General features: G+C 49.8%; 1 protein-coding gene across 1 annotated transcript in view; it reads left to right on the top strand.

Annotated features, from left to right (window-relative positions):
* Positions 1–15,968, top strand: part of CRYL1 (crystallin lambda 1) — a 127,342-nt gene extending 111,374 nt beyond the window's left edge. The window contains exons 6-8 of the mRNA XM_003980288.5: positions 8,253–8,358; positions 14,976–15,082; positions 15,462–15,968. Of these exons, the coding sequence (XP_003980337.3) occupies positions 8,253–8,358; positions 14,976–15,082; positions 15,462–15,575 (327 nt within the window). The 3' untranslated portion in view covers positions 15,576–15,968. The remainder of the gene's footprint in view (positions 1–8,252; positions 8,359–14,975; positions 15,083–15,461) is intronic.
* The last annotated feature ends 5,469 nt before the right edge of the window (positions 15,969–21,437 follow it).

The raw sequence follows: 21,437 nt of genomic DNA, 5'->3' as shown, positions 1-21,437 counted from the left end.
GCATGTATTGGGAGTGCAGGACCTTTGGAGCATGTGCATCACCTCCTTTACCAGGACCATTTTCCAGATTGGTTGAGACCTGCTTTCATCTTGGCTTAAATTCAGAGAGCTTCCTAGCAGTGGCTTGTTCAGAGATCCCAGGAGAAGGCAGTGCTTTCCATCCATATTGCAGCCCTCAAAGGACACTAAGGCTATGCCCCAGGACTGTACCAGAAGCCACACCCATGACTCAGCAAGTGTTTGTTTGTTTGTTTGTTTGTTTACTTAAGAGAGAGAGAGAGAGAGAGAGAGAGAGAGAGAGAGAGAACGCGGGTGTGTGCAAGCGGGGGAGGGGCAGAGGGAGAAGGAGAGAACCTCAAGCAGGCCCCAGTGCAGAGCCCAATGCAGGGCGACATCTCGGAGCATGTGGGAGTGGGGGGGCCGTGGGCCCCCCTGTGCGTGGAGCTCCGGCCGTCTCCACTCTCCTGAGCTTCTGTCTGACATCATGAGCGTCTCAGAGTCAGCCGTGGACACACTGAAGAAGCTTCGTAGGTTGGGATGCCTTCTCTCCAGAGCAGTCCAGGGAAGACGGAAGCCACTGAGGAAACTGGAGTTTTCTTTCCTCTGAAAGCTTTATTTGCTGGCTGGGACTCATCAGTTAATTAGAATTCCTTCTAGTTGCGATGGTCTGTAAGAAGTCGACGGTTTTTATGATAGGATTTATTTACTGTTTTATGGGAGGTTGCTTTGAGCAGCCACATTGGCAAGCAGCAGAGCCCTAATGAAAGGAGAGCTCCCACTCATTTACTTTAGAGACACCTCCAGACCTATTAACAGACAAACATAATGAAAACATCAACCACATACTCCATTTTTTAACAACCTGCTTGGCATGCCTGGATCACTTTAATAGTGTTTAAAGTAAAAGCTTCAATGCTAGTACTTTAACAACCCTTAAAAAAAACTCAACGAAAATGCTCTTACCCTACTTATCATCGCCATCAGGTAATCAGTCAGGACACATGCTGGATCTCAGCTCCCCCAGTGTGAGCTGGAAAGTTAACAGACAGTGGAATAGAGGGGAGAAAGGAGGAGAGAAGGGGGGAGGGGGATCCCAAGAGAAAAGGTGGAGAAGGGAGGATGCAGGTGACAAATTGTGCAGCCTTGTGACCCGGCCTCCTTCGTGAGGGGCAGGCAGACGCTGGGCAGGCCAGCCTGTGACCGGGGACATGGGAGCAGGAAACTGCTGGAATTGCAAAGGAGGGGCAGGCAGAGACGGGCCTGGGCTGTGCTTCTGGTCCTGGATGGGGCACGTACACTCCTCTGTGTTCACAAACCTCTTTGTGAACACTTTTTCCCCTGAGGACCACTGCCCTTGCACACGTAACGTTTGCACAGAAGGGGGGATTCCTTCTGCTGTGTTTGTTCTCAGGTCAAGTCTCTTCCTTTTCTTTCAGAATCTTTAATACTATTGACGGGGCGCCTGGGTGGCTCAGTCGGTTAAGTGTCCGACTTTGGCTCAGGTCATGACCTTGCAGTTTGTGAGTTTGACCCCAGGTCGGGCTCTGTGCCGACAGCTCAGAGCCTGGAGCCTGCTTCGGATTCTGTGTCTCCTTCTCTCTCTCTGCCCCTCTCCTGCTCTTGCTCTGTCTCTGTCTCAAAGATAAATAACAATTTAAATAAATAAATAAATAAATAAATAAATAAATAAATAAATAAATAAACAAACAAACATTAAAAAAAATACTACTGTTTTTCTTCCTGAAAGCATTGTTATAAGCACAGCACAGTAGGAAAAGACACACCAGGGAATTATTGCTCCCTGGGGCCTAAAGAGTTCTTCAGCATCCCTTGTATTAGGACAAAGTCTTTCCTGTCTTTCTCTTTCCTGTTTTTTGTTTGGTTCCATTTAAACACTTGAATTTGAAGAATATTCAAAGGGAAAAAATACCACTTACGTTTCCCCTACCCTAAAGCAATCAACTGCTTTTATTTTTCTGTGTTCCTGTCTAGTTTCTATTAAGGGTACTTCTTGAGTTTCCATTTTTAATGGCTTCCTGACATTTCATTTAAAAATTTTTTTAACGTTCATTCGAGTGGGGGAAGGGCAGAGGGAGGGAGACACAGAACCGAAGCAGGCTCCAGGCTCTGAGCCGTCAGCACAGAGCCCGACGCGGGGCTCGACCTCACAAACTTACCTGGTTTGTGAAGTGGTAACCTGTCACCACCTACCCGGTATGGTCCGCCTTGTCCCCCTCGTCTCCTTTCCCCTGAGCACCCTCTCAGCAGGCTCTGGACACTGGGAGTTTTATGAATCAGCGTCCTATTGCATCAGCCAGATGTGGTGTTCGGTCGGCTCTACCGCGAGTTAGCAAAATTTGCCCGAGTCATTCTGCAGGAATGTTTATGCCTCGCTTCCAAGAAAAATTGTAGGTTGTGGCAAGAGGCCGAGTAGCTCACAAAGCTGGCTACGAGCCTTTGAGTAGCAGTGGGGCCACACTTAGCAGGCTTTTGTTTCTCAGCACTTACAATCTTGCATTTGCCTCGCCTTCTCTCTGGAAGGTTGCTCGGGTGGGGATGGTTAGAGCCGGGTTCGTGTCGCATGAAGGAGAAGTAATGCCTGTCAAAGAGTATAGAAAACCAAACTATATACGTGTCTATGGACGGAGGGAACTAACTCATGGTTCTAGTTCATTTCTCATGAGCAAAACTGTGAACCAGCATGATAGTTCTTAATTTACACTTCAAAATCTCTATTACTTTCTCTAGCAGTCACCAGGACTTGAGTTGGAGGTTTCTAAAAAAAGAGAGTCCAGAACCCCTCGCTCCTACTTGAGTTATTTCCACGTCAGTGATTATCCTCGTGTAGCCCATCCCCAAAACGTCTTTGCAGGCGGGGAGCTCACTGAGGTTTACCTCTGTCCCGTCCTTGCTCTAATTAGAGATTGAGGTGGGCTCTCATTCTGTAACCCCTGCTCCTTGGCCTCTCTGACCAGAGTCATGGTAAAATAAAAGAAGCCCACTGGCCCCTTCGTGCCCTCTTTTGTTGCTTTTCACTATGACATTTTCCTAAGATAAGCCTTTTTTCTGGCTCTTGGTTTTCAGTTGAGACAGTGGATCGAGGCCTCAACAGCTCTGATTGGGAGGGGCAGAGGACTTGTGCATGGCCTAGCGCGGGTTCCTCCGTAGTGTGTCTGTGTTCCTGGTGGTGATGGTGGCGGCGGCCAAGTTAAAGCAGTGTTTGCACAAGAAAAACCTGAAAATTCAGGTCTGGGTATGGTGAAAAGTAGAGCAGCACAAAACAGAAGAAAAGCAGAAGCTGGAGATTAGTAAAAAAAGAAGTGGAAGATGGCAAGGAAAGGCGGCATGAAGAAAAATGAGAAAAGTAAATGAAAGTGAGGGCGTGCGAAAAATACGTGAATCCAATCAAAATTTAATATGACAATGGGACGATCAGCGAGAAGGAAGAATAACTGTGTGTAGCTGCTAATCAGTAGGGGAAGTCGTCCCAGGAGATTCATGCCTCAGTACTGCCAGACCCCTTCTTCTTCCTTGTCCAGAAAACCGGATCACCCTTTTGCCTACTGCGGGCCATTCGATGTGTCTTCTCTCCTTTCCCCGCCTCACAAACAGAGGCTAGATCCAAGCCATCTGAAGGTGAGGACCATGCCTTGAACTTGTGTCCACTGGTGAGGGCCATGTTGGCTGGGCCAGAGTGCCCACATATTCAGTCAAACATAGGCTCGATGTTGCTATGAAGATATTTTGTAAATGTGATTAGTTTAACTTCTATAATCCGTTGGCTTTAAGTACAGGAGATTTTTCTCAATCCCCTGGGAAGGCTTCCTGCAATCGATTGAAAGGCCTTAAGAGCAGAACTGAGGTTCCCACCCTTAGCTCCTGCTGCAGATTTCAGACGTATCAGCGCCCTCAATCACACAGGCCTGTTCCTCGAAATAAATGTCTTTACGTGTATATAACCTATGAGTTCTCTCTCTCTGGTGGGATCCTGCCTGATGCGTCCCCAAAACTTTACTTGTACTTACAGTTTGTATCATGGTATCTTGCGTTTTCTTTCTTTCTTTTTTTTTAAAATTTTTTTTTAATGTTTATTTTTTGGGAGAGAGAGACAGAGACAGAGACAGAGTGTGAGCAGGGGAGGGGCAGAGAGAGGGAGACACAGAATCTGCAGCAGGCTCCAGGCTCTGAGCTGTAGGCACAGAGCCCGACGCGGGGCTCAAACCCATGAACCGTGAGATCATGACCTGAGCCGAAGTCAGACGCTTAACTGACTGAGCCCCCCAGGTGCTCCTGTGGTTTAATTTTAGAGAGAGAGAGAGAGGAAAAGAGCAAGCGGGGGTGGGGGGTGGGGGGAGAGGGGGAGAGAGAGAATCCCAAGCAGGCTCCACACTCAGCTCAGAGCTGGACACGGGGCTCGGTCCCATGATCCTGAGATCATGACCTGAGCCGAAATCAAGAATCAGACGCTCAACAGGTTGAGCCCCCCAGGTGCCCGCAAACCAGATTTTAAACTGACAGGGGTCTAGTGTTCGTTGCTCTGTATGAGTTTTTGGGATCTTTCAACCACTCGGGGCTTTTCTTTGTCCGTGTGACTTGAGAATTTCGCCACAGAATGGAGGAAGTGCTGATGTCTGTACTGACGGATGTTCGTTGAGGCACAGACACGCCAGCGTGGGGCAGGCTTTCACTCTTCAAACGGGCGTGCAGCTTGCCACCTGTTCCCAAGGAACTGACTGTCAGCTCAGTATGACCAACTCAAGCACCTCTTTCTGCCACTGTGATTATCAGTTGTAATTATTATCGAGAATATTAGCATCAAGACCACAGATGTCACTAAGGACCCGGGTGGAGTGGAGCTTAACCACAAAATTAAGCGCTCTGAGCCGCAAAATGCCCTCGTGTGAGCCTTTGGCTCAGTGCTGAGTGCAGCTGCATGACTACTTAGGACCATTTGTTTTCTCTGTATTTGGCTTCTGGGTAAAGACTCAAACTTAGAGAATCTACCTCAGAAAATCCAGATGGGGCAGAGAGAAGGATTTGGGAAGAGAAGATATTAAAACTCTTTCCCTCTTCCCATTTGTTCAACTAATGAAGAGTAACTGATAAGACACAGATGGTCATTTTGGAGAACATTTGGGAATTGGAGGAGAGTGTGGCTGCCCCCGCCCCCCTTGTGGTACCGTAGTGTGGAGAATCCTTCTAAGGCTTTATTTAGTCGGAGTCACTGTTAGCTCACATACTTACAGATCAAAAATTACTACTCGTGGGTGGCTCACTTTTGGGGTATTTTGAAGCCCTTCAGAAGTCAGCTGAACACAGTATTTAGAGGAAGACAGCAGAGGCGAAAAGCATTGCAAGTGGCAGGTAGCGTCCGTATTTGCATCCTTTACAGTCTGAGTGCTGTAGGGACACAGCACTCCTTGTCCCTTGACAAGCACTCCTTGAGGCTGTTCGGGATGTTGACCTGGACCCCGAGGGAGGGCGAAGGAGAGTCTGCAGAGCTCTCGCCTGGCTGCCTTTCACAGCAGTCCTGAGCTCACAGGGTGCAGGAATGCTACAGCAAATGCTTTTAGGCAGCCTGGGGAGGGGACCCAAAGCCACCCTTCCGGCCCTGAGAGCTGGGTGAGGAGGGAGAGGAAGGCGGGGGAGTCCTTTCAACAATCGGTTTCTCGACAGTTCCGGACATTACTCTGGACCTTTTGTGTAGCATTGCCTCCTTGTTGCTGCCCCCTCCCCACTTAAAAGCTTTGCTACCAGAAGCGAAGAGGGGTAAAACTTGTTGGCATTTGAGTAAACTGAATCAGTTAATTTGGTCTCCTTAGCAGTCCAGCTGAACATTTGGTAGGATGATTTCAAACGGATAGGAAACCTGGTGAGACAGCGGGATAGATAGCCCAGCAGACTAGCGGCGCCTTGCAAGGGTGACACCATCAAGTGTTGGAGAGGTTGCCGAGAGCGACGGGGACCCACATACGATGCCGGAGGCGATGAGCACGGGTACAACCCCCCTGGAAAGCACCTCGCATCATCCAGTCGAGTCGAAGCCCTGTGTGCCGTAGGACAGCCGCTCTCCTCTTGGATGCATGCCCCACGGGCCAGGAACAAGAATGTTCCCAAATATTCGTGAGCAGTAGGTTGGATTAGTAAACTGTGATTTTATATGTCAACAAGGGAGGCCAGACCGCAGCTGCACACAACGCAGGTAAAGCTCAAAAGCATCGAGTGGAGTGAAGGAAGCAAGCCACAGAAGAATGCACAGCGTGAGTCCGTTTTGAAGAGGAAGATAGGCAAAAAGCAAACTCTGCTTCAGGAACATAAACATAGATGGCAAATCTTAAAAGTAGAGAAATAGTTACTACAGAATCTGGATGTTTGCCTCCAGGAGGGAGGGAGGAGGACGCAGCCAGGAAGACCAGCATGGCGGTGTTGGCAGGTGGGGGCGAGGCGTGCTTTGTAATTCTTCTCTAAACCACATGTGTAGGTTCATGCACATCTTTGTTTGTTTACCACCCCCCCCCCTCCCACACACACAAAACTAGATGGAAAGCAGTTCTTTCAAACAGAGTTTCTCAGGCATGCCTAAATGGTACTTGCCCTTCGTGGGTGGCTCTTTTTGGTTCTTTGGCCCCAGCCCCTTCCTGGTCCCTTCCCCAACACCGCCGTGGTGGTCCAAGCACCCCCAGGGACCTGAGACACCGGTGTTTTCTCCCTCGGCGGCTGATGCAGTGATGGAGGTAGAGGAAACAAATCTGCTTCCTCGCTCAACCTTGTGGGTGACTCTGAAGTCTGGAAAGTAGCGATGTTGCAGAGTCCCTGGAGGAGGAGGAGGAGGGACAGCAGGGGCGGGCTCTAGCCTCCAGTTCCTGAGCGGGGAGAGCCTAGCCCAGACCTCCCGGGGCTGCCTAGAGGCCAAACAAGCCTCCTCCTTGGCCAGAGGGCCTGGTGAAGCCCTGTGATGAAAGCTTTCCTCTGCCACAGGGACAGCCTCTCAACAGGACAACAGACAGTCCTTCCAAGGGAAGGACAGGATTTGCTCCAGAGCAAAAGAGGTGGGGTAGGGTGGGCCACTTGTGTGAGCCTGTTCCTGGGGGCCGGGTGGGTGCACGTGCCTGGTGTGCCTCTGGGGGTGTGGGCAGAACTGCGATTTCCACAGCAGAGCGCTCCGTCCTCCCCTCCGGCTGGGGACTGGGGGCCAGCAAGGCTGCCCAGGGAAGAGGTGTCAGCCACGCACGCGCACTCGGTGGCTTCTTAACGGAAGGTAGACGTGGCCTAGCTGTGAGGCAGGAGCATCTGTCTTCACTGTGCTCTGTGTGAAAGAAACCAGTCAGGAAAAAGGAACTGGAGACTTCACAGTAATTCTAGCAGTCTGACCAGCAAAGACCCAGGGGGAAATCTGACGGCCTTCCCCCTCCCCCTCCCCCCACCCCCACCCCCATTTGCCTTCTGACAGCTGAATTGCCCAAGGTGAAGATATCCTCGGATGGAGACTCAACTGGCCGTGGCCTCCTGGATCACGCACGCATGTCCTTATGCGTCCTGCTCATTCCAAAAGCCGTGAGAGGTCGAGGCTGTGCAAAGAAAGGCCAAGTAACGCAGATGGCCAATCTGACGTCTGACCTGAACACATGAGAGCTTGCCTCTTGCTTTGCAGTCCACATTTGCAGAAGATTCCAGGGCCCCACCTTGCAAACAGCACCGGTTCTAAGCTGCATTTCATCAAAGGATGTCATTTTTATGAACTCATTAAAAGCTGGACAGGGCTGGGCTTGCAGGCGGGCAAAACTTGGAGGATGACTCTTCAGTTCTTTTGATGGCTCCAGTCTTAGCGTCCAGATCTCAGGCTAATATGTAGAAGGTCCTTTCTTGTGCTTTCCCACCAATGCCCTGCTCTTACTTCTCTCCCTTCCCTTCACCCGGTCCCCCTTCTCCAAAGCTGCGAGTGACACATAGCTTTTAGGGAAGGGAACGGAAGACAGTGGAGATTGACACATAAGATGGGAACTCGATTGCAGCTCTGGAAAAAGCGAGTTGGTATTTGACCCTCTTACAAAATATTCTCTTTTCAGGATCTGTTTATATGCTACAGTTTTGTCACGCAAAACCTGTGAAACACATGTAGAATGAAAATACTGTTCTGGAGCTTTGGAGAGTATTTTGGGATTGTGCTCCAAAGGAGTCAGCTTGAAAGTGATGGCAAGAACGTTGTTTCTCCAGAGGACTCATCTGTGTGCTGCCCCATTTTCTCCATTTAGGAAGGAATAGTGTCTCCGAGCGACCTTGACCTTGTCATGTCAGATGGCCTGGGCATGCGGTATGCGTTCATCGGACCCCTAGAAACTATGCATCTCAATGCAGAAGGTACGCTTTGCTTCCGTAGGGGCTAAGATGGGAGTTCTGTGCTGTTTAATGTTCTTAGGGGTTTTGTAAACAGTACAGTTTTGCCTTTTTGTTTTTAAACAACTGGATAGAAACAGTATCATATGAAGGAGACGGCGGCCAGCCCTGGTAATTCACAGACGGGGGCTGCGACAGGTCGTAGTGTCCTGAGATGTCAGTCCACATGGAATCCATGAACCCCAGGGCTCTGCGCGGCAGAGGGCACTCAGGCGGGAAGGAAGAGAAAGACAGGTGCGTGTGGTCATGGAGACTTTGCCACGTTACCCAGAAAGTTGTGTTCTCCTGAGAAAGATGATGCGGCTGTTTACAGAGGCAAGGAGAACAGATAGGGAAATGCCGTACGTCTCTCCTGCCTAAATCTGAGCAACTTCTAAGTGTGACATTTGGAGCTGGAGGTTTCCCGCCAGGAGGCTGGGAAGCCAGTGGGGAGGCGGCTCTGCAGGGGAGGGGGCTGCGCTGGGCACGGGCGGTGCTCGGGCCAGGCCAGTCACCCCGACTTCAGAAGCCGACTGAAGCCGACTTCAGAGGGTCTGGGGAAGTAGGGCCGAGCCCACGATCTAGCGACTCTAACAGGAAGATAGATTGAGAAAGGTGAGAAGCTTCCAAGAATGAAACTGTCAGCCACACTTCAAGTGAATCAGAAACAAGACGCCGTTCGGGAAACAAGCACTGAAACCTACACTAGACTGAAACAAAATAAGTTTAAAATGCTATGAATAAAAATCTAGGCAAATATCACCTAAATGTCATCAGTACCTGCTATCTCTTAGTGTTGAAATTACAGGTAACTTTTATCACCTCTTTGCCTTTCTGTGTTGTTATAGTTTTCATAATTATTGCCATGTTATTTTAATATTTATATTATGCCTGTAAAACGTATGTAGGGAGAGAAAGGGAGTGTTGTATTTAGCTCCAACGGTCCACACTTAATTGAAATACTGAGAAACTGGAACTTATCCAGAAGAAGGTGAGCGGAGAAGTGTGTGTGTACGTGCGTGGGTGTCTTTTGTGGGCGTGGACGTGGCAGACAGACGGGTTTGGGCTCAGCACATGGCAGGAAGTTTCTAGTTCCTGGGGCTGACGTTGAGGGAGAGGGCCATGCTGCGCACGGTGAATAGAGCAGTTGGGGCCGGTCGGCCACCTGGCAGGATGTTTAGATACCGAGCAGAGATGCCTGTAATGAAGCTGGAAATCAGGAGTCTGTTTGACTGAGATTTTGTGATTCCACAATGTTTTGGTAATGCTTCAGTTTTCAGCACCGTAATTAATGAAGTAGGACTTCCGGTGAATATGTTGGGGCAGTTTCGCCAGACGTAATCTTGCAGGTGCGCATACGGTGCCTTGCGGGTCGTGCAGGTGGGGTTCAGTACCCGACTTGACTCTTCCTCCAGTGAGCGTGGCTGAGAGCCGCTGCAGGAACAGGGAGGCAGGAGGACGGTTGAACACAGGAGGATAATGTAAAGAAAGAGGCCTCTTTCTTTAAAAGTGAAACGAGGGTTTTGAAGTATCATTAAAATAAAGTCTGGGAGAATTTCAAATGCTTTTTCGGCCGGCACCTTAAAGGTGGCAAACATATTTAAACACTTGGCATGCATATCAACACGGCTTGATAACTGCCATGTTTTTCTCTGTAATTTTCTTTTCTTCAGAATAATAAGATAACTCAGGTATCATGAGAAATCAATAGGGAGACAGCTGAGAACAGCTCTGACTCTCAGACAAATAGAAACGAAAGCCAATGAAACCAGAAACTCAAGAACCAAATAGTGTGGCAGACAGGAAGGAGGCCCGCAACAATTTTTCAAACAAAGCAGATATGATAAGAAAACCTAATTGGCTTAATATGATAATGGTGGACGGATGTAGTTTTCAACTTCAGAGCATTCCAAAGACCAGAGTTAGAGTGTTATAAGATCTGGCTTGTAACCAATGGAAATGTTCATTATTCTTCATAGTGTCATCCAGAATATATCAAGATTGGACGGAGAGGGTTCTTTTTTTCTGATGTCGTTTTCCTAAAGCCAGCATCTCAGGTTAAGGCCAGTTATTAGTCTTAAAGCTACAGTTTATCTAGAAGTGGTAAAAGTATTTTAGGATTTGTCTTTAATAGCACCTAAAAAACAGGAGGCCAGCTTGCCTACTTTGCCTTTTGGCTGACTTTTAAAAGCCACCCTCAGCAAGGACAGACTCTCTGAAGAGGGGGGTCTGGTCAGCGGAGCCAGTCGGCCTGGGTTCCTACCTGATTTCTCAGCTAACTAGCCTAGGGGCACCTGGGTGGCTCAGTCAGTTAAGCATCAGCTCAGGTCATGATCTCACGGTCTGTGAGTTTGAGCCCCGCGTCGGGCTCTGTGCTGACAGCTCGGAGCCTGGAGCTGGCTTCGGATTCTGTGTCTCCCTCTCTCTCTGCCCTTCCCCCGCTAAGCACTCTGACAGTCTCTCTCTCTCAAAAATTAAACAAAACAAAACACCATTATGCTAACCAGCCTCTTGCAAGCGAGTACCCCCCCCCCCCCATCAAATGGGCCTGGCAGCAGGGACTCCTTTCAAGGGTGCTGTGAGGATGAAGCCAGATGGAAATGTTTGTCTCGATGGCTGACACAGATGAGGCCCCTTAATCAGTATTCTGTTCATTCGGTGTCTTGTTTTTTAATTCACTACTCTTCCAGTTTTTTTTTTCCCTTTTTAACTCTCCCCAAAAGATTCACAAGTGCATGGGGAAGAAATACAGAATGAATACAGATTAGGGCATTTTTGCAGTAGAATAGTGACATCTCCAGACTTCAACCGTTTGGTTGGTTTCTTTGCTAAGCTTTCAGACTACTGGGTCAGCGAAGAGAACTGCCCATTTGATACCTACAGCAGCTTTTTGGGCGCCTCATGAGTTTACTTCTACCTGGAGAATGACTGTCTGAGAATCGGCAGGCCCCGGAAATCACCTCCAGTTGAAGCCAATGTTTGCCATCCTGCCTTGTAAAATTTCCTCCTGTGTAGAGATGCTTGTCTTTTTTTTAAATTTATTTTTTTTAATTGAGGTGCTTACTTGCTGGGTTTGGCTCATTTACACAGAGCTGTTAGCTTCAGTGAAACAGGTGAACTGCTGGAGCTGGGACCTTCTGGAGTTAAGGGGCCCCAGGTAGGTTTCTGTCTCCACCCGCCTCCCTGACCTCAGGTGAGGTCTCACTCAGGTGGGAGTTAGATAATGTTGCTCTGTGCTTTGGGGCCTTTTTGATCTTCCTTAATAAGTTCTGTGAAACTCTGCCTCTTAAAAGCAGGTGAATTCACGTAGGTGTGGGTTCATACGTCGGTGCGGGTTCATACGCCGTGTGGAAACCAGACTCCTCTGGTGTGGGTAGCGGTCAGGGCTCTCCAAGAAACTGAACACCCAGAGCCCGTCTCAGGAGCTGCCGCTGCCGCGGGTGACAGTAGGACCGTGTGCCTGCTGGCTGTTGCATAAACGCAGAGGAAGGCGCTCTCTCTCTCTCCACCCACCTTGGCTTATGTTGAAGGTTCAAGAAAGCACGTTGTCTCGCCCTTGTGGGCTCACAGCTGAAGAATTCCAACTTAGAAAGCAGCAAGCCACGCTGAATCTAATCTCATGAGAATCACGTCTTTCCCCCACTTTTTCTTATTCCATATAAGCATCTCTTAAGAAATCAGGTTCAAAATCCTGTAAAAAGCTAAGCTCAAGAGAGTTTTGGGAAGTATATTGTTGAACAGGACAGAGGGCAAGGACGTGGAGGAGAAAAAATACAGGCGAAGGCCCGAGTTCGTAGTAACGTAAGGGAAGGATGGACTAGAAGGACAGAAGGTGAAATGGTTTCTTTTCCTCCCCATTTCCAGTGAAATTAGTATTATGGGATAATTGCCACACACCTCCTTTCATAGTGTAGAGAAGCCAAAGTTATTGGTGGAAATGGAGTAAAAACACTCCTTTTAATACTTGCGTAGTAGAAGAGGACAGATTGCAAATAACAGTAGCAATGATCAGTGTCCTGGGACGTTGCAGGTCGTGACTGTAAGTCACCACGAACTTGCATCTTGGGTAAGGGGGCGAGCCCTCCCAGGGGTGTCCAGCTTCTCTGCAGGTGGTGGGGGACGGTCTGCAGGCACGCGCCCTATTCGTTCCTTACCTTCACCACAAACAACGGGGCTGTTTGTCCCAAGAGCCCGAGGGCCTGTTACAGAAAGCATTTTTATATTAGTAAGAGTGAAATTTTCAGTGGTTTCCTGAACAGTACGGAGGAAGTTATGAATTGTGCGACAAGGATTCTTACTATCTTGTATTCTAGTTTGAAGAAATAAATGCCCTTTAAAACGACAGATTTTACAAAAGGGAGAGGGAAAAAAGTTCTAGAAAGCCCTTGGGAGACTAAAATGACTTCGCAGGGACAGGGAAAGGCGAACACTTATTCAGCAGATGTAAAGTGATCCAGAAGTGAGACACAGTATGTGCACAGGACCCTGTGGGTTACTGCTCACACAGGGTGGGGGGTGGAATTGGTCCCTGAGAGCCTCTGCTTTCATTCCAGGCGGGCAGTCCTCAGCTACAGGAATTTTTCCCGTTTTCTTCTCGCTTGGTATCTTTATACGTTGCTTGATTCTAGTGTCTCTGCCCCACCAAAAGGAACACACTGTATTCGCGTCTAGATTTTATCACCTTTAGTTCGAGTAAATAAACAAATGGATAAAGTGAAGCAGATATTTAATTTTCAAAAGGAAATAAATGCACGGGTTGTTTTCTGTGTTCCAGAAATGCCATGCCATTCAAGATGGCTAGCCAGCGTAGGACATTTAGGAGCCTCCCTGAATCCCGACTGTCAAGTTATGCTTATGTCAAAGGAAACAAAACTCCTTATTTTTATTTGAAACCCCTTATTTTGAAACGACAGTATCTACCACTTAATTATAGGTGCTAATGTCAGAAAAGTTGGTATGCTTGAAATGTGTACCCTTGAAATCACTTTCTCTTCTGAGAGCAAATCGGGTTTAACTTGAGCACTCTGAAAGAGGAAACCATTGGAGCCAAGATGGACCCCCAGTGAATTGAGGCTTTCACGTCAGTGTAGCCGCACCCAAACCAGACCCCGAAGAAGCTGTTAAGAGTGTCGGGCGGTGGTCATTTTTATTTGAACTTAATCAGACACACTTTTCGTGGCGTGGGTGGGAGCCACGCTCTGGGATCTCTGCAAAACCCACAGTTGCGTTTGTTCCCTCGCTCTCTCTTTCGCCTGACCCGCCGAACGCAGAGTCTGGTTCTGGAAAATGTCGGAAATGGGCCAGAGGCGGAATAGCAGGCGGCTCCGCGCCTGGCCTCGGCGGGGCCCGGGCCCGGGAGACGCCTCCCGGTGCACGCACGTACCTGGGACCGGCCTGGGACCTGACGCGTGTCCCGGCGCACGCCCCCGCACCGGCCCGGCCGCAGGTGCCCGCGGGGCGGGGCGGGGCGCGGGCCGAGCTGGCCGTTTGCCTGCAGAGCCGTCCGGCAAGCCCGCCCCGCGTGGGGAGGCCGCGCGGCCTGCCTGGGGCTTCCTCCCGGGGCACCTCCGCCTCTCCCAGGAAATAGCAGCTTCGGCCTCAGCCGGCCCGCGCTGCTTCTCCCTCTCCCCCTCCCCTCCGGGATAAGCCTCCTCTTCGTGGGTTTCTCCACCAGAATCCTAGGCTCCCGTCTTAGGCCCCGAGACCCAGGCTTCCCGAGGGCCCCGGAGCTGCAGGAGCAGGTGCAGAGCAGCGCCGCCAGGGGACAGATGCCGCCCCGGGCTCGGGGTGGCCGGGCGCCGGTCCGCTGGCCAGAGCCGAAGCGGGTGCGCCCGCGGAGCCTGCCTCTCAGGTAAATGCAGCCTGTGCCGAAGAACCCGCCACCTTGCAGACTCCCAGCAAAGTGGTAACTAGAACTCAGGGAGTAAGTGCGAGACGGGGCGGATTTAGGGAGCTTTGACACCTTTGGTTCTTAGAAAATGAATTCGAGGGGCGCCTGGGGGCCCCAGTCGGTTGAGCGTCCGACTTCGGCTCAGGTCGTGATCTCGCGGTCCGTGGGTTCGAGCCCCCCGTCGGGCTCTGGGCTGCCGGCTCGGAGCCTGGAGCCTGCTTCGGATTCTGTGTCTCCCTCTCTCTCTGCCCCTCCCCCACTCATTCTCCGTCTCTCTCTGTCTCTCACTAATAATAAATAAACGTCAAAAAAATTTTTTTAAATGCATTCGAGCCATTCACAGAAGTAACCTTACAGACACATCGTTGGAGACCTTTTTGGTGAAAATAGAACTGAATGTGATATTCTACAAATCAGTGCAGGAACACAGGCCAACCCAAAAGTCTGTAAGAGGTGCTGACAGAGGCCCGAGGGTCCCGTCACTTTTCAGGATTTTAAGATCTGATGGAAAGCTTGAGTAGTGACATCGGTGAGGACGCTCGTTCCCCGGGGCCAGCCGACTGCGGTGGGCGTCCCCCTGCACCTTTTCTTCATCCACAGGAGGAGAAGAACCTAAGCCTGAGCTAGGGTGAGACCCTCTGAGTAGATTTCTTCATTTGGAGTTTTATAGCGTTCTTGCTGATATTGTGGGTTCTTGCTTTCGTGATTTCAGGTATGTTAAGCTACTGTGACAGATACAGTGAAGGCATGAAACGTGTCCTAAAGACTTTTGGACCCATTCCAGAGTTTTCCGGGGCCACTGTTGAAAAAGTTAACCAGGTACGTAGACCCCTTCTAGAGACTCGTGCAGGCCGAGGGGAAGCCCTGTGCCACAGGTGAGGTTTTATTTGTAGCCAGGCTTTGCCTTGGATCCTGGTGGTTCCTCACTCCTGACTTGGCGTCCACGGTCCTGTCGTGGTCACAGGAGACCTTCGAGCGGTGTGACCGATGAACTGGTGGCTCATCTGAATGGTCTCAGAGGAGCTGCAGGCCTCTGTGGATTCGGAAAGTTTATGTTAATTGAGGGGTTACTAAGTTGCTTTTGTTTTTAAGAGCAAATGCACAGTTTGAATAACTAGGAACAGTTACTCTCCTGGTACGTTAGTTCCTCTGCACGCTCTGGGATTTTTTGTCTTGTCTTTTCTTTTCCTATTCCCAGGCCATGTGCCTGAAGGTTCCCGCGGATCCGGAGCATTTAGCTGCCAGACGGCGGTGGAGGGACGAATGTCTGCAGAGACTCGCCAAGCTGAAAAGGCAGATGCCGTCCCAATAAGAGCTTCCTGTGAAGCCACCGGCCTTCCTTACCGGGAGTCCCGTTCGGTGGAGTCACCAGCACCCAACCCCACCACTCGGGACCAGTGGGGAGCCGGGCAGTCTTCGTGGAGGCCCGGGGCCTGGCCACAGCCGCGGGGCTGATCGTGTCCCCGCCTTGGGTTCCCAGCACACTGGGCCCGAGGGCTGGTCACTCCCCGCCACCTGGGCAAGCAAGAGAGCAAATCGTCTGAGGATCTTCACCTTTTATTTTTAGTGTGATTCCGTATTTTAATCTGTAGCGAAGTATTTTCGTAATTATTGTCAAATCTGCCTCTGAGTACTCCGTGGCCCTGAGGCAACTGCCTTCATTTCGCTAATGCTTATTCTGAATAAAGGTTTTTGACTGCATAAAGACGTCTTTTTTCTTCCGGTCTTTCTGAGAAAGACCAGTGTTTGATTCTAAAATGATTGACTTATTTCATAGTGACCATGACGAGTGAGGAAGCAAACACTTTGTTCTGGTTCCTTCGTCAGCCACTCAGTAAAAATGCACCATTGGGGGCCAGTGTTTCCCAAAGTGGATTCTACAGTGAGTGCCCTGGGGCTCTATGGTCAGACGTGTTTGGGAAACTCCTCCGACTGCCCCGCCCTTGGGCACTCACAGGTCTACGGGAAACTAAAGTCTCCAAAATCCTACAGTAAATACAGCTGTTTAACCCAACACCCCGTTATCCTCTTTGATGTGGAGTCTTGTTCTAGCACCCGTTCCCCAAATACTCTAGCAAATAGCAGCCCAAGTACCCCCCACCCTGCATGAGGTCAGCCCATCACAAGAACTTGGATCACAGGATGCCACTGCAGGGCTCCCCGACAGCTGCCCGCCCAGTGACCCTCCAGCCTTTCAAATTCAGGTGACCAGCTTCCCAGCTTCGCCTGGGAAGTAGGGAGACACCTTTCCAAGGCTGTGGTGGTATTCGAACCAGCGTCCCCAGTCAGGAACCGTGTGGGAGTTGTTCTGGCTCGGGGTGCACAGACGCCCGTCACATTCGTTTACGTTATAACGTCTTTTGAGCAGCCGTGAGGCTTCGGGCATCAGGCAGTTAGTATCTGCCTCGCCGAAGTTTACTGCGAGACAGCAAGATGCTAGAATAAAATCGGTTAGGGCCCAGAGGATCATATACACAGGACATCGTAACTAATTGCCTCTCGCTGTACCCTAGAAGGCCTCGCAGGAGACAGCCTCTGAGCCCGGTCTTGAGTAGCAAGGAAGAGTCAGCTAGCCTTCCTGGCAGAGGCAGCAGGGTGGAGAAGGGTGCCGGGTGCCCCAGGAAGGTGGGGTGGTTCCCTGCAGCCTGAAAGAGAGCTCTGGGAGAGGAGCTGGGGCTGGGGCCGGATCCACACGGTAAAGAGTGCCGAGCTCAAAGCAATGTGTGGACCTCCCCCAAAGCAACACAGAGCCTAAGCGGTCTGTAGGTTCTGAGTGGCCCTGTCACATTGGGATTTCAGAAAGTCCCACCTGACAACAGAAGGGACTGAGCTGCAGGTGGGGCCTGTTGTGGTCTAGGTGGGGGCTGACAAGGCAGTGAATTTGGAAGGTCTCCCGCGGGTGGGACTGACGGTCATCAGTGATGCCCTGAGAAAGGTGATACCAGACTTCCTGAGTCGTCCGCTCTGGCGACTGTGCAGATTTTGATGCCGTTGTATAAGATGAGGAAACTAGGAAGGGGGGGCAGGCGATCTGAATGTTCCAGATACTGAACTTCACTGAAAAAGGGAATGTGGCAAGACACGGAGGAAGTTTTCAACTTGGAAAAGGCTCTTTCTCTTCATCTGATTAAGTTTTAGGTACTCCTCAGACCCTGATGACTCAACCCCTCACTCTGTGACCCGCCGGCAGGTTGTTTCATTGAGCAAGTCAAGCCTCTGCTTCTTCCTACAGCTTCTGGCTCCCACTCCTTTCCCTTCCACCGTCTCGTCTTCTCGGAATTGCTGCACTATTATCAGGGCCAGCCTGATTCCTTCTCTTATGAGCCCACGGAGGCCGCCATAGTCTCTGGACCCAGGTTTGGGATCCCTGCTAAGAAGATGACGTCGCTGGGGGATGTGGGGTGTCGGTGGATGTCATTCACGGCCTGTTGGTTTCACGGCATCGACGGGCCATCGCAATTTCAGATAAACGGACCCGGGGAGGCCATCCAGCCTAATGGTGCGGGCCAGTACGAGGGAGCAAGGCCGGAGCTTCCTGGTGGTCCCCATGGTGGTTTGGGCGTGGAAGACACAAGTGGGGGCGGTGTGGGGGCACGTTCACGTATGTGTTTCAATTCTGTTTTCCCACGTGTGCTGTTCTTGGGACACGTGCGGCAGAGGTACACCCGGCCTAGGCCTGTAGCTGTCACAGTGCGCAATGTACGGCGAGGAGGGTCAACGCAAAAGACTGGTCGCGACAGCGTCGAGAGAGCCAGTGTGTCGATTCCCACGTGAGGGCTGAAAAAGTTACAATTTCCAAATTGAGAGCAGCGGACAGCGTGCTTGCGGCCTGGAAGGAAGGCAGGAAGGCAGGCCTGGAAACCGCGGACGGAGCCAGGACTTGATCCGAAGGGGAACCGAAGGGACGACCCGGTATGTGAGCACAAGCCAAGCCCTCCGGCCTCTCAGGGAGACATTGTAGGACTTCCAAACGAGCAGCCTCTGCCTTTCAGTTTGTCGTCGTGGGGGCCGGCTTCCAAGAGGCTCGCTCGCTTTGGCGAGGTTGGCAAGTGCATAATTCAGGTACCAGTCTGCCCGTGAACGTCCTCTGAGACACCACATTCATTCAGTCGCCTCTGGTCTGTGACAGTCTCTCAGTCGGGCCTTGCTGTTCATGACCACGACGGAGCCCTGGCCAGGTCTTCTGCACAATATCCCCAGTCCGGGTGTGCCTGGTGTTCTCGAGGTGAGACGGGTTGGGTTTTGGAAAGAATACCCCGGAGGTGAAGTGCTCTTCTCACATCCTGTCCGGGGCCACATGATAGCCACATGACGTCACTGGGGATGTTTGCTTTCGTCGGCTGTGTTTGCCAGGTTTCTGCACTGTGGGCTAACCATTAGAAAATAAGAAATTAATTGGAAGGACTAGCCCAAGCAGCTATTGTCCTGAGTGGTTTCTGAGTCATCTTCTGAGAACTGCAAAGCTGTCGATCTCCATCCACAGTGCAAAGGTTCCCTTTTCGTTGGTCTCTGATCCAGAGGCCTTCCTTCCCAAAGGCCCAGTATACGTCCGTGCACGCAAGGATCCAGATGATCTCCTTGTTCCTCAAGTTTTAGTTTAGCAGCTTAGCACTCTTGCAGGACTCAGAGGAGGTGCCAGCTGCCCAAGGAATAGAGATTATATATTGTTCCCGTGGGAGTCCCAGAGATGCCAGGGACAGGACTAGCAGTGGAGTCCCTACAATTCCTGTCTGGTCCTTGCTTGGTTTGTTGGTGCATCTGTAATCGATGAATTAGAGGATGATTTTTCTCATGCTCATAAGACTCACGAGACGAAAGTAAAAGCCAGAAAGCCAGTTCATTCACTTTCAGTTGATTTATCTATCAAACGCTTACTGAGCATCTACTGTGTGCCAGGTGCTGTTCCAAGGGTCAGGGATGCACTAGAACATGGAAAAGACAAACAGCACCTGCTGGTGTGCAGTGGTTCTAGTGGGAGAGAACAGACACAAACCAACCGATAGGCAAATTATAGAACACGTCAGAAGGGGATCGCCTATGTAGCTAAAAATAAAGCAGAGGAAGGCGATGGGGAGTACAGGTAGTACGTGTGTGCGTGCATGCATGCGTGCAGCTTTAGAGCAGTAATCAGGGGAGGGTTGATGAGAAGACAGCATTGGAGCAGGAAGTGAGGGTTAGAACCGTGGAGAGATCCAGAAAAGAAGGACCCCCCAGGGAGAAGGAACAAAAGCACAAAGGCCATGAAGTGGAAGCTGAACTTGTACACCTAAGGAGCAGCCAGGGGTCTGTGTGGCTCAGTGGGTGGGTGGGGGGGGAGCAGTAAGAGATGAGGCAGGGTGGTGAGGGTGGAGCCTTAAAGGCCAATATGAAGACTGGCTTTTGCTTTGCACAAGGTGGGAAGCCAGAGAGTTGGGTTTTGTTTTTTTTGTTTTTGTTTTTTTGTCATAAGCATATCAACATTGGATCTACTTCCTAAACTTAAAACAAAAATTTTTTAAATGTTTATTTATTTTTGAGACAGAGAGACAGCGCGAATGGGGGGAGGGCAGAGAGAGAGGGAGACACAGAATCTGAAGCCGGCTCCGGGCTCCGAGCCATCAGCACAGAGCCTGATGCGGGGCTCGAACCCACAAGCTGTGAGATCATGACCTGAGCTGAGGTCGGACGCTCAACCAGCTGAGCCACCCAGGCGCCCCTACCTTTCTAAACATCTAAGCACATAGTATAGTTAACTCTAGGCACCGTGTTGTGCAGAGATCTCTAGAATTTATTCATCTTGCATCACTGAAACTTTGCACCCATTGAACAGCAACACCCCATTTCTCCCTCCTGCAGCTCCTTGCAGTTGCATTTTCTCTGCTTCTATGTGTTTGAGTATCGTTGATACCTCATGTAAGTGGAATTACCACGTATTTGTCTTTGTGACTGGCTTGTTTCACTTAGTATAATATGTCCTCGAGCTTCACCCACATTGTAGTATATTCGCAGTATTTCCTTCTTTTTTAAAAAAATAATGTTTATTTATTTGGAAAGAAAAAGTGTGTGTGTGCACACACAAGCAGGGGAGGGGCAGAGGGAAAGGGAGAGAATCCCAAGTAGGCTCCATGCTGATAGTTCAAGGCCCCATGCAAGGCTCAAACCTATGAACCTGTGAGAACACGACACGAGCCAAAACCTAGAGTCAAATACTTAACCGACTGAGCCACCCAGGTGCCCTCAGATTTCCTTCTTTTTAAGAATGAGTAATATTCTGACATATGTATATACCACATTTTCTTTCCATTCACCTGTCAGTAGATATTTGTTTCCAAATCGTGGCTATTATGAATGATGCTGCAATGAACACAGGGATGCAAATATCTCTTCAAGATTCTGATTTCATTTCTTTAGACAAATACCCAGAAGTGGGACTGCTGGATCATAGAGTAGTTATATTTTTCATTTTTTGAGGAAACTATGCTGTTTTTCATCCTTTTCCTTATAAGGAAAGGATGCCTGCACCATTTTACATTCCCACCAATAGTGCACAAACGTTCTAATTTCTCCACGCTTCTGCCAATACTTGTCTTTTTTTTTTTTTTTCTTGGTGATAGCCATTCTAACAGGAATGAGGGGAGATCTCATTGTGGTTTTGATTCACATTTCCCTGATGATTAGTGATGCTGAGCATCTTTTCAAATACCTGTTGGCCATCTCTGTGTCTTTGGAGACATGTCTATTTAGTTCCTCTACCCATTTTAAAATCAGATTGTTTGTTTTGTACTGAGTTGTATGTGTTTCTTGCATTTTTGGATATTCATTCCTTAACAGATACATGGTTTGCAAACATTTTCTCCCATTCTATCGGCTACCTTTTCACTCTGTTGTTTCATTTGCTGTGCAGAAGCTGTTCGTTTGATGTAGTCCCCCTTGCCAATTTTTGCTTTTGTTGCCTGTGCTTTTGGTGTCCTGTCCATGAAATCATTGCCAAGAGCTATGTTATGAAGTTTCCCCTTATGCTTTCTTCTAGAAGTTCTATAGTCTCAGACCTTTTCAGAATATTTAAGTTCTCGGGGGTGCCCGGGCAGATCAGCTGGTTGAGCACTGGAATCTTGATTTTGGCTCAGCTCATGATCCCAGGGTCTGGGATGGAGCCCCACATCCAGCTCTGTGCTGAGTGTGGAACCTGTTTAAG

The sequence above is a fragment of the Felis catus genome, chromosome A1 (assembly GCF_018350175.1).
Source record: "Felis catus isolate Fca126 chromosome A1, F.catus_Fca126_mat1.0, whole genome shotgun sequence".
NCBI classification, from domain to species: domain Eukaryota; kingdom Metazoa; phylum Chordata; class Mammalia; order Carnivora; family Felidae; genus Felis; species Felis catus.
This window is presented reverse-complemented; position numbering and strand designations above follow the sequence as displayed.